The sequence below is a fragment of the Anneissia japonica genome, unplaced genomic scaffold (genome assembly GCF_011630105.1).
Source record: "Anneissia japonica isolate Jap-2015-1 unplaced genomic scaffold, ASM1163010v1 scaffold287720_len810639_cov167, whole genome shotgun sequence".
Taxonomy (NCBI): Eukaryota; Metazoa; Echinodermata; class Crinoidea; order Comatulida; family Comatulidae; genus Anneissia; species Anneissia japonica.
The window spans coordinates 361,784-374,618 of NW_022736945.1; the positions used below are offsets into that span (position 1 = coordinate 361,784).

A 12,835-nucleotide genomic window follows, 5' to 3' on the forward strand; every position below is an offset into this window, starting at 1 on the left:
CCAACTCTTCTATCTTTAAATTAGCCTTGTGAAGTGCAGTCAGAGCTACAAACTAGTAGATTTAGAGAAAGCACCAGATGGCCTTGTTTTGACATTCCCTTACAGAATTTGCCCTGTTTTAAGAATCAGGGATCTGCCAATGCATAATTTAAAGTATTACAGTGTGTGCTCACTCTAACTATGAGAATGTATTGTATAGGTGATTATGATGTCAGCTAACTGCTAAGAAGCTAAGAAACAAAACATACATTAAGTATACAGACTTCAAAGAACATACTTTTCATAAGAAACAGACATAAGGAAAATAACTGCATTATAAAAATCAGGAGAAACACCCGTAAAATCGATGTTAAGCAAAAATATATGCTATGATGCAAAAGCCATTAACAATGTTGTCAAAACAACACAATGAGAATGATAGCTTTATATATTAAATATGCATCTGCCAATGCATAATTTCAAGTATTACAGTGTGTGCTCACTCTAACTATGAGAATGTATTGTATAGGTGATTATGATGTCAGCTAACTGTTAAGAAGCTAAGAAACAAAACATACATTAAGTATACAGACTTCAAAGAACATACTTTTCATAAGAAACAGACATAAGGAAAATAACTGCATTATAAAAATCAGGAGAAACACCCGTAAAATCGATGTTAAGCAAAAATATATGCTATGATGTAAAAGCCATTAACAATGTTGTCAAAACAACACAATGAAAATGATAGCTTTATTTATTAAATATATATAAAGTAAGAAATGGTAGAAAATACATTGAATGTAGTCAGCATAGCGATACTAACCTTCTACCGTAATAGTAAACATACAACTGCCTTCATTTCCTGCAGTATCAGTAGCCTCACATGTTACTGTCAACGGACCACCAGTTTCCACCGGACCTCCAGATGCTGGATCACAAGTGGCTTGTAGATTTCTGTCGACATTGTCTGTAACATTTGGCGCTGGCCAATTCACTGTAGCTAAGTTTTCGCCGGAATTTGTCGGTTGTGTTATGTCACTGGGGCAAGCGACAACTGGCAACTCATTATCTACCAAAATATAGCATTAGATAGAGCTGCTTTTGCATAAGCATGATCAGCAAAAACACAAATTCTAATCCTAAAGTTTCACACTACATTCAATTCAAAATGTAAATTACTGTAGCAATACCAATACTTAGCATAAAAAAATGTCTATTTTCTAAAAGCGATAGCAGCATATAGACGGACAGTGCAGATTTTATCTATAAATTAACAAGCGTAGCCATAGTCTTCCACTGAGAAGAACATTCAAAGGTTTATACCCTGTTTGAAAATGAGCATGTGCAAAGGCAATTAAAGAATGTTATTAAAATTTACATCAATACTATAATTTGCATGAAAAATATAAATAATTCTTCTATAGACACACTAAGCGGATATTTTCTATTAATATAATTTGAAAAATTGTTTTCCCAATGAGCAGAATCTCCTAACCTGTAGGTTTTGTACTGAGCATGTGCAAAGGTAATGAGGCATGACTTTATTAAACTTTACATCAAAGCAATGTTAGAATGAATCAAATTGATTCATTAGCATCAGAGAGTCATTTATATTTTCAAAAATGTTATTCCCATCAAAATGGAATTACAGGTTGATGGTATTAAGTTATGAGACTTAATAAATTGTGAGTTGTGGCAGTGGCAATGTCAATAGGAAGCTTTCGATTGCACGATGACGGTAGGATGTAGAACGTATGACATCACTAAAAGTCTTCTGCGCATGCGAGAACGTTAAGGTCACCTCGTCGAGTAGATTCTGGAACACAATTTGGCCAAATCTATGTATGCAGAGAATGTAGGACGCCAGGTAGGACGATCACGCATGAGTGATTCCATTCTAGTGTCACATCGTGGAACAAATCGAAAGCTCCCTAGTAGTAGCAACACAAAGAACAAACATCAGAAAAGTACACTAAGGAATTCAAAAACCTAAAGATAGAATTTGAAAATTGACCAATAGAAAAAAAATCACAAGCACACATACTACCATTCTTACCTATGACATTTACAAGAAACATACAGCTGCCAGTATTTCCAGCAGCATCAGTAGCAGAACAAGTAACACTTGTTGTACTGACATTAAATGATGAACCAGAAGATGGAATACAAGTAGATGATTTACTAGGATCGTCAACATTGTCAATGACGTTTAGGGGATCCCAGCTCACTACTGCTATAGGCTGGTTTTCATCTGTGTTTTCACTGATGTCTTCAGGACAGGTTAATTCTGGAACTTGATTATCTGTGTGAATACAAGAAGAAATGAGCTGGTAAATAGTAATGCATTAGCAGCAAGTATTATATTATCACCCAAAGACCTTGCTGTTTGGATTGTTGCATGGTCTGTTAGCTAGTTGTTTCTGGGCATTATTAAAGTTATTTAAACCAATTAAATTTGCCTGTGTTTTTGAGCTTGATACAAGATACTATATCAACTGAAATCCTAGAAGTGTTTGTGTTGTTTGCCAGTGACTAATGGGTTATCTTCACCACAGAGACTGTCTTCAGTTCCCCATCCATGGGGCCAGGTCAAACTTCCTTCGCCATTTTCTAACATGCCCTTCTGACATGACCATGAATATGGATCAGCTAACTTTCAGACATATTTAATCAGCACATACTGAGCTCAGTCTCAAGAATCAATTTCTGGCCAGGTTATAGCTAATATTATAAATATTGATATAATGATTGCAACACACAGAGAAACCCTAAAAGCTAACATTCTAACCAGAAACAGTCAATTTCTCTGACATAATAAATCTAGCTTATAAATATACACAGTAACCGTATACCAATGTTGACATAAATGTACATTTAAACGAAATAGGCATTTAGGCCTACAATACAAAATGTACTGTATAACAGTTACAATAAAACAAATATATTTTACAACGTCATGTGCAGAATCATACACATACAAATGTACTAAATTTGTATGTACAGTACCACCTAGTAAAACACATCAAGTATGTCTATTTTTTTCCATAACATTCAACACAGTTATAGGCATATTGTACATGTGCTCAAAAATTTAAATGTTTATTTAAAGTAATTTACCAATATTATATATTTTGAGGATTAATTTGGCATACTCAGTTACATACTAGGTCACTTTTGAAATTATGAATCCTGTGCACATTATTTAGATGCTCTAAACTAAATTTGTGATGACGTGCCAAGTGTATTGCTTCATCTAATCTTAGCAATAGGCCATTATAATGCATAGTATTAAGATAAGTCTAGACTAGTTCTTTGTATTATTACTATCCTTGTATTTGAAAAAAAATAATATTGAATGGCCCAGGTAGGCAAAAAAGTAATTGTAGACCTAAATGAATAAGGCAATAAAAGTTGGAGAATAAAGAAAAAATTATAAATATATGCATAATGGATACATACGGTTTAGCCCACTGCCTGAAATTGAGTTAATAGGCCTACTACTACACTAGGCAGGCTGATAACAACAAACAAAAATGCATGTTCTCATGAGTTTCAATTATAACAGGCCTACCTTTATTAGATTAATTTGATGCAAAAATTTATATTGCTTTGAAACCCGGAATGTTTGACCTTTCTATGCCTAGGCAGTTTTAAACGCACAAATGCATGATACTGCTACACTTCACTCTTATGTAGAAGTTTCATTTAATTTTATTCTGGGAACACTTGGTTCGAACAAATACGGCCTCAGTGGTAATTATACTTGTAGACTTAATCGTCTACCCAAGTCATCATTCCATATTATTTTATACAAATGCAAGGAGGGTATTTCATTTCATTTATTCGCCTCAACAGATTACAAAAAGAACACACCAAAAAGACAGACAAAAAGGAGGCTGGCTTAACAAGAAGAGATTAAAATCTCTGTCGAGTGGGTTGCCAGATTTACAGACACAATAAAAATATCAAAACAGTCAAAATAGACAAAAATTTCATATAAAAATAAAAAACATTTTTACAATAATATAAAGAATAAAATAATCGATCAATCAATAATCAAATTTCTCAAAATAAAAAGGCAAAATCTAATGCCAAAAATTGCCAGCCTTACGTCTCCTGAAAATGCTCTTTGAGCTTATTCAAAAAAGGCAATTATATAAGGACTTTATATTATTATGTATAACTTATCTAAGATCATATCATATGTCTGTTCCAAGTACAGTACACTGCTGCATCAAAATTTGGCAACAGGGACTTGTAGAGTATTGCATATGATTAGGATTATTCCTACAGCACAGGAGTTTTTTTTATAAAATGGCTCTTGTTGACAAAGAAGTTGTAATCATAGTCCTGGTTAAAAAAAAGACATATACTACGTATGTTTACCAAGACCATATTGTTTGACCCCGAATTGTCAAAGACATGTGGGCTATCTAATAAGCCTAATGCACTGGCGCGTGAACACTTCGCTTTCAAGGCGGTAGGACAAAAGAGAGAAAATGGGTTAGTCACAAATTTAGTTTAGAGCACCTACGTAATGAACACGAATGAGATTCGTAATTTCAAATGTGGCCTAGTATGTAACTGAGTATGCTAAATCAGTCCTCAAATTACATAAAATTGGTGGAATTGTCCTTTACATAAACTGTTTTCAAAGTGTGTGCCAGTCACTAAGGATTCACTTTCACTAAAAAGGTTATTCTCAATCTCCCACCTGGACAGGGTACAATAAAATTACGGCATTAGAGCCATAGGCTTATTCTTAGTGGCAGTTAAAGAAGCTCAGCTACTTGATGTTAAAGCCCAATTCTTGGCAAAATTTCACTAAAAAAGAATTTTCTTAGAAAAAATGCATATGCATTACTCTAATTATTATAAACAATGGAAAAATATTGGCATAACTTTTAGTTTTACGCAAAAGAATAAAAAAAAAAATACAGACTATTTCTCATAGGAGATTACCATTTTCTCAACGAATTTTTCAGTACCAGACAAATTCAGAGGTTGTAGATTGCATCCGCTGGAATGCTCTCGCATTTATGTATACTTTATACAGTCAATAAAGTGCACCCTCTCTAATGAAATTAGTTTTTGTACTTCGCATCTCACACACTGCAGTCGATTGAGTAGGCGTGAGATGTTTGTTCAATTGTCAAAATCTCAGTCAGAATCATTTTTTAACAGATTTGAAATAATTCCTATGAAATATTACACTTCACAAGTGTAAATACTAGCAACAGAAAATATCACGTCACCCAAGTTTATGTGTGATAACAGAACCTAAATTGAGGTAAGGCTAGGCCTAGCTTAGCAGTGTTGGATAGGGTAATGTTTCCGGTGCCTACTACATTTCTTCGCAGACCTATCACAAAATCAAACATAAAAGTTTAACCACATTTACTTTTTGTGTGGAACACAAAAAACCAAATTTTATTCTTACTGTATTTTACATTTTTTTCATGTTTAGAAATGTCTAAATTCAGTTAAACTAGCAATTTTGTATTATATTTATAAATCTTTATAACATATATGAAAATCAGATTTTTCTTAACAACTGAAATTTTGCTGGGAATGCGGCTTTAAGGTATTTCTGTGTACATGATTGTGATGCCCATTTTATATTACCACTAGGGGTGCACACCTATCCTTTCATTTCGCAAGTTTATATATAAGTTTCTTTTATTGCAATGGCTGCCGAATATTCTATTTCAGGATGGCAAATGTTAATAATAATAATAATAAACCGGAGCATTATAAATGTCCATTTATTATTATTATTAATAATAATAATTATAGTGACACAATGGAAAAATCACAAGCATGCATACAAGCCCACAAAGGTAATAGTCTTACCAGTAACATTAACTTGAAATGTACAGGTGCCATTATTTTCAGCATCATCAATAGCAAAACAAGTAACAAGAGTTGAACCAACTTTAAATGATGAATCAGAAGGAGGAATACAAGTAGCAGACAGACCAGTGTCAACATCATCCCTGACTTCTGGGGGATTCCAGGTCACTACTGCTGTTGGCTGGTTTAGATCTGTGACTTGACTTGTGGCATTAGGACAGGTCACATTTGGTGCAGTAGTATCTGTGTAATAACAAATATAAAATCAAATTACATTCACAAACAAAAAAATTTTATTTTAGCATCATATAATAAAGAATTATACAAAGTCTCCATGCAAGGCCTTGAGTGCAGTTGTTCAAATGTATGAGATTTGGAGACAAGCAACCTAACTAGGCTGACTTTCTCAGTGGTGTACATGAACTCATTCAACAACTTTCTATTCTCATAAGGGTCAATTTGCATCTGCAGCTTCTACTAGGCTGGTGCTTTATATTGCCCGTCCATAACATGAGGTGCGAGCGTGGATGAGCATGAACACTAAAATAACACATATTCTCCTGAAGGATGTTCTGGATTCATTTGTGGACATTGAAGCGATGGTTTATAGGCCTTATTTGAAGGCTTAGGCCTAGCTACTTGAATTCTGAATGAGTAGCTACATACAAACCATTCCTAAGCACCTTTCCAGGGTGTTAATCGAAATTAACATCTCAACTGGCCAGCAGTGGCAGCGCCAGCGGTGGGGCAGGGGGCTTAAGTCCCCCCATCGGTCTGGTCAAGCCCCCCTCCCATTGGCTAAAGTTTTTCCATCCACAGCCATTTATCCACAGCCATTTCCGGCCATCTAGAAGTCCCAATTTAAAAAAAAAAATATCTCGTTTTGGGAGGAGGGGACACCTTCCCATACCCACCCCCAACTCGGGCCTTAGGCTATAGTTATAGCCACAAATACTTAGCCTCCCCAGTCGGACATGTTAGCCCCCACATAAATCATACCCTAGAGCCGCCACTGCAGGCCAGGTATCCATACATCCAAATATAAAATGATTGGAAAGAAGGATTCCCATACGAGGCAATCTTTGGAGAAAATGCCTTATGTACATCCTGGATCGTAGAACATCATAAGTAATTCATAAACCTCTTAAATGATTACTTAAATGAGTAGATACTATACCTTTTACATAGATATCATTTTTCAAATACAGTATTAACAATAAATAAGTAGTTGCAAACAGGTTTTGGTATTGCTTAAACATGAACATTTCCATAAATTTTTGGGAACACCTTCGCTTAAGAGAAAAACGGGCTCGTCGAAATCTTTTAAGACATCCTGTGTTGTTCACAGCACACACCTGTGTACTCCTTGAGACATTTTTTTAAACATTGGCAATGGTAAAAAAAGTTAGTTATTAACACTAGAACAGTTCTTACTGCAAGGGTGTACATGCAGAAAATATGCCCACAGCAAATTCTGGTGGTGTTTGCCTATAATTGTGAATGCTAGAGGCAACACCATTCTTGCTGCTGCTGCAATGCAATTACTAATACTTAAGTATCATTAGGCTAGCCCGAGTTTTCCTACAAGCAGACCATCATAAAGCAAGCAACAATCATATAAATAGTGCACTCGATTAGTCAAAATTGTTTTCCTTTCTGACTAAATTTATTATGTGTGAAAGGAAAAATCAGAAGATTAAACATGTAAACAAAGTAATTAATTTGTTACATGTAGTAAATTTTTTTCATTGTTAATTGGATATTATATTCAAGGTCTTTATTCATTCAGTCAGTCATAAAAACACAAATTACAGACAGTCAAATGAATGTATTACAATTATTGCAAGTTAACTGAACATGGCAAAATTTAAGAAATTCACAACACATACAGTACATAAATAAGTACAGCACCAGACATAAAACCTAACTAACAAAGCTAAAAAAGGAAGCAATAAAAAGGATATATAAAAACACATTAATTATATTAAATTTAATAAAAGATTGCAAAAACAATTTACATAAAGACAGAAAAACCAATAATATAACTAATAATTGAGGATGGGGATTTGACATGCTTTATACAATGTCTAATTAATACACTAGAAGCCTTAGTTTAACACATGTTAGTTTAATGCATACATGTGATACATGTGTATACATATACAAAATACATCCATAATGCAAATATATACATGCGTATTAGGTACATGTATTTATGCATGTATAATTGGTCAAATACATGAAAATCTGTAAATGAATGTATGATGATTAATAACGATTGAATATGTACAGTGAATGCTTGAATGTATAAAATATTACAGGTTATATTGTATGGGTCTATATTACAGGTTATATTCCATGGGTGTATATTACAGGTTATATTCCATGGGTGTATATTACAGGTTATATTCCATGGGTGTATATTACAGGTTATGTTGCATGGGTGTATATTACAGGTTATATTCCATGGGTGTATATTACAGGTTATATTGCATGGGTGTATATTACAGGTTATATTCCATGAGTGTATATTACAGGTTATATTGCATGGGTGTATATTACAGGTTATATTCCATGGGTGTATATTACAGGTTATATTGCATGGGTGTATATTGCAGGTTATATTGCATGGGTGTATATTACAGGTTATATTGCATGGGTGTATATTACAGGTTATATTGCATGGGTGTATATTACAGGTTATATTGCATGGGTGTATATTACAGGTTATATTGCATGGGTGTTGCATGGGTGTATATTACAGGTTATATTGCATGGGTGTATATTACAGGTTATATTGCATGGGTGTATATTACAGGTTATAAGCCAGGCACTCGCTGCGGTCGTTGCGCCGACCCGACGCAATTCTACGACGCGCGTGCAACGGATCGTTTTTAATGACGATCCATTCAGACTGCTACCAACAATCCGCAAACAGCATCGTTGGATTCGTCGTGCGAGGGTCATACAATCGTCGTATTAATTATTAAAGCCAGGATCATGAGGAAAAATAGTATTGAAGGGGTGTAACCACCCTTTTTCCCCTAGTTTTTAAACATTCTCAAATCTGTATCTCTTTAATAACCTTTCCCGTTTTCTCATCAAATACCCATTTTGTGTCAGTTTAGTTCAGTTGTACAATACAGTATATCAAAAATTGTTTTTCCTGGCTTTAAATGAGTTGACGCCTATTCATGTTTAAAATGTATAATGAGTAGATATGATATACATGAATGAAGTGGGTGGTTATATGTGAATGTTTATTAAAATACATGTCTGCCTGGTTGAATATATGTAAGTTATGAATTAATGCATGGATGCCTGACTGAATGGATAGATGTTTTAGCTAAATATGTTTGATCAAATACATATATCATTGATCTTTTGTCCAGTGAAATGTTTTGTTTTTGTTCAACTTCATGTGTACTGCAGATGTAATTTAGCCGTAATAAAAGTTAATATAAGCAAATGCATAGATAAATACTATATTTTTAAATGCAGAGATGAATGATGGAATGGGTTCCTATTTTCATTTCATTTCATTTCATTTATTCGTCTAAAAACATTAAAACTGACAATAAAAGAAAAGCAAAGAACAAGCACAAACAAATATGAGACGCGACACTCTAAAAGTGAACTTAATCACTATCGAGTGGGGCCCTTCACAAAAAAATAAATGCTTACAGTATTAAAGTTTTTTTAAAAATATAAAACATTCAAAGTTAAAGTTTAAAAGTTCTATAATAAAAAATAAGCATAATTTAAAAATTTGGCATTTAAAATATTAACATTTTTGAGATGATTCAATAAAATTTACTTTAACAAAATCAAATTTAAAATGCTAAAATTTATATAAAATACATCAAGGCAATTTGGAGCTATTCATAGCCATTGTTAGGTCGTAGTGAATATTCATGTACGATATATTATGTAAACCTTCTATTACTTAAATGCATACATATGAGAGGTTGACTGTGTGAAAGCATGGAAATGGGATAAAGTACATTATTTGCTCAAATTCCCTAGAAGCATGGATACCAATTATGCATAGGCTGAATGGTTATGTTGTTAGTATCTAGCCTTCCTTACCAGGTTGTTGTGTTGTTTGGGCCATCGTAGTAGAAACTAGGGTTGTACCACCTAAGGGGGAGGAAAAGCCAACATAGATCTACTTTACTGCCACATACATTGCAACAAAAATAGATGTTGACATGCTTGCCAGTATCCAGCCATACAAAACAGATAAATCAAAACATGCATAACATAAATGTAGTATTATAATCAACAGAATGTAACAAAATAATAGTACTAATTAATAATTGAGGCATTATTATTAAATTGGCAATACACAAATATTAATAATAATAATAAGCAATAATTACAGAAACAACAAAATAACAATGACATTAATATAAATAATACTTATACTGATAATAATAGTGATATAAATAATAGCGATAAATACTAATAATATTAATAATTATTATTATTATATTGTATATGCAGAGGTAAAGTCTATGGGGGCAGTAGTAGGATTGTCATTAACATTTGCAATGGTGGTTATATTACATTTGGAATCTTACCAGTTGTTTGTGAATTTTCAGTTATAACCATAATTTCAGTAGTTATTAGTGCTTCAGAAGTTGAGCCTTAGTAAATAAAGAAAGTGCAGAACACATACAAAGTAAAGTAACATGAAATAAGAAACTGATATAATAAACAATAATATAATGTGAGCAGCAATCAAATACTAGTATAATATCAACATAAATTATGACAAAAGGAAAACAAATTTACATAAATATGAAAGAAAAGAAACACAAAATACATTAAAAAGATGAATATGAATGTATTATTATATATGATGAACCATTTAGTATCAACAAGCTATTTTTACTTCTATATGGGACAAAAGAACCCTATATTCTGGCAGATTTGTGTGATTATAAACAAGTATGTGTCTAGGCCTAGCTTTGACATTATAAACATGTGTAGGAGTAACAGTAGAGTCCCTCATGTTTCTTTTAAACTACACATGTTTTTTTATTTGGTCTTTATAGAAAAAAAACAAAACAATATTTATGAGATGATAACATGATAATAATAATGAGATGATAACATAATGTGGGGATTTAGTCAGGATACTTATAATACATGCTTTGATGAGGAAGTTCAAACTGTATAAATAGCATGCTAAGGAGGCAATTAATAAAATGTTTTATAATTACTAATTAATAACAGGTCACTTATAATTATTCAATAGGAAAATTAATGATATCATTGATAAAAAGGTCATGCAGTTGACCTAAATAGTAATGAGCAGGAAAGGTCGACTTAGAGAATAAGGAAGGAGTGTTCAGAGAAGGGGAAGTTTAGGTCTGACAGGAAGATGGAATATTTAGATGTTGTGAATAGTTTTTAGTAGACTACTAAAATATGATTTGAAGTTTTGTTAAAATACACATCACATGTTGTTAGTAAAGTACAGTCACATAATACAAAAAATGAGACAACTTATACAAAAGTTAGTGGAGAAATCAAACAACAAATAGACACAAGTACAAAATGTAAATACTGTACAAAACTTTCCATACACAGGCAGGGGTCCTGAGTTGGAAAAATCCACATCTGGGTGACCTGTTTAAATACGCTTAAACATGTCTAATTATATTTTGCTGTGTGTGGTTGATACCTACTGTATTGGCACTGGGAGAGAATTGACAATAGAGTATGTAAAAACTTGTAGAAACATGTAAATATTGTGAATTTGCAGGATGTTGATTATTTTTCGGGATATTATTGCTTGCTCATGGGAGTGCGGGAGGCCTTCCCGACTTCCGGTAGACTCCAGCAACTTACGGGAGAATTGGGATCGCTGCACAGGGGTTTGCTAGAAAGCAAAGTAGCAGTTGAAGGCAGTATGTTTATTCAACGAATGGGAGGGTGCTGTGGATATACTGTAATGTAATGTAACTTATGGGATATTTTTGTAGTAGATGTAATATGATACTTTTATTAAAATTTAAGCATACCATCGCATATTTTTACTATGTTTGAAATGAATTGCTAAAAAAAGCTATCAATGTTTAAAGACTCATAAGTGAAGACAAATAAAAAACACACAAAAACAACTGAAAAGAGACATTAACAACAAAAGAAAACTACAAAAACAACAGAAACGTCATGCTACATACAGTACATTCAGGTCATGGAGGATTGGTTAGTCAGAGAGGAGGTGTTTTACAATACAGATAGTTAGTCAGTGATGGGAATGGAAAAATAAACCCAAGAAGATGAATGAGTGAGGGGTGCTGTCTCTTATACACATCTAGATGTGTATAAGAGACAGTTAATAACCTCAACGTATACAGGTTTGTTAACAAATTTCCATAGCTTTACGTCACATACATATAAACTCGGATTTCTACGCACTCTAATAGACCTGTCTCTTATACACATCTAGATGTGTATAAGAGACAGGAATAAAGCAGGGCCTATGTAGAGGAAAATGTCGAAAGCAAAAAAAAATCACACTTAAGTAGTAAAATGTTATTGTTTGTGTCCTAGTGCCCCTTACTTGATAATTGAGGTCCTGCTCCACCTTCACCCCTCCCCTATTTCAAGACTTCTACAGTATATGCCACTGGTCATCATAAACTAATTGTTGGGAAAAAACATTTCATTATTATCTCCCCCCTTTCTTATAAATGAATGCATTGTTCTCAATTGGATTATCTTTTTGAATAGTCAAGTACAGTAATTCTAGTTCTTAAGCACTATGTGTATTAAGTGCACTGAAAGAATCACAATTTTATAATTAATAATTATTGTTTATTATATATTTATTTTGATAATATACATTTATTATATTTCCATATATTTTATTCAGTTTACTCATCCTTTTTTGCTTTCTTTGCAGCTCTCCGAGTCGAGAGTAATGAGACGGATTGCCCAGATGACTGCATACTCCATGAATAAAGCACAAGAAATAGGTATAGAG

General features: G+C 33.2%; 1 protein-coding gene across 1 annotated transcript in view; it reads right to left on the reverse strand.

Annotated features, from left to right (window-relative positions):
- The window catches only part of LOC117117004, an 89,188-nt gene that overhangs the window by 44,812 nt on the left and 31,541 nt on the right, over nucleotides 1-12,835 (reverse strand). Inside the window, exons 7-11 of the mRNA XM_033261174.1 lie at nucleotides 10,419-10,484; nucleotides 9,925-9,975; nucleotides 5,836-6,078; nucleotides 2,039-2,284; nucleotides 806-1,051 (exon numbers count right to left, since the gene is read on the reverse strand). Of these exons, the coding sequence (XP_033117065.1) occupies nucleotides 806-1,051; nucleotides 2,039-2,284; nucleotides 5,836-6,078; nucleotides 9,925-9,975; nucleotides 10,419-10,484 (852 nt within the window). The remainder of the gene's footprint in view (nucleotides 1-805; nucleotides 1,052-2,038; nucleotides 2,285-5,835; nucleotides 6,079-9,924; nucleotides 9,976-10,418; nucleotides 10,485-12,835) is intronic.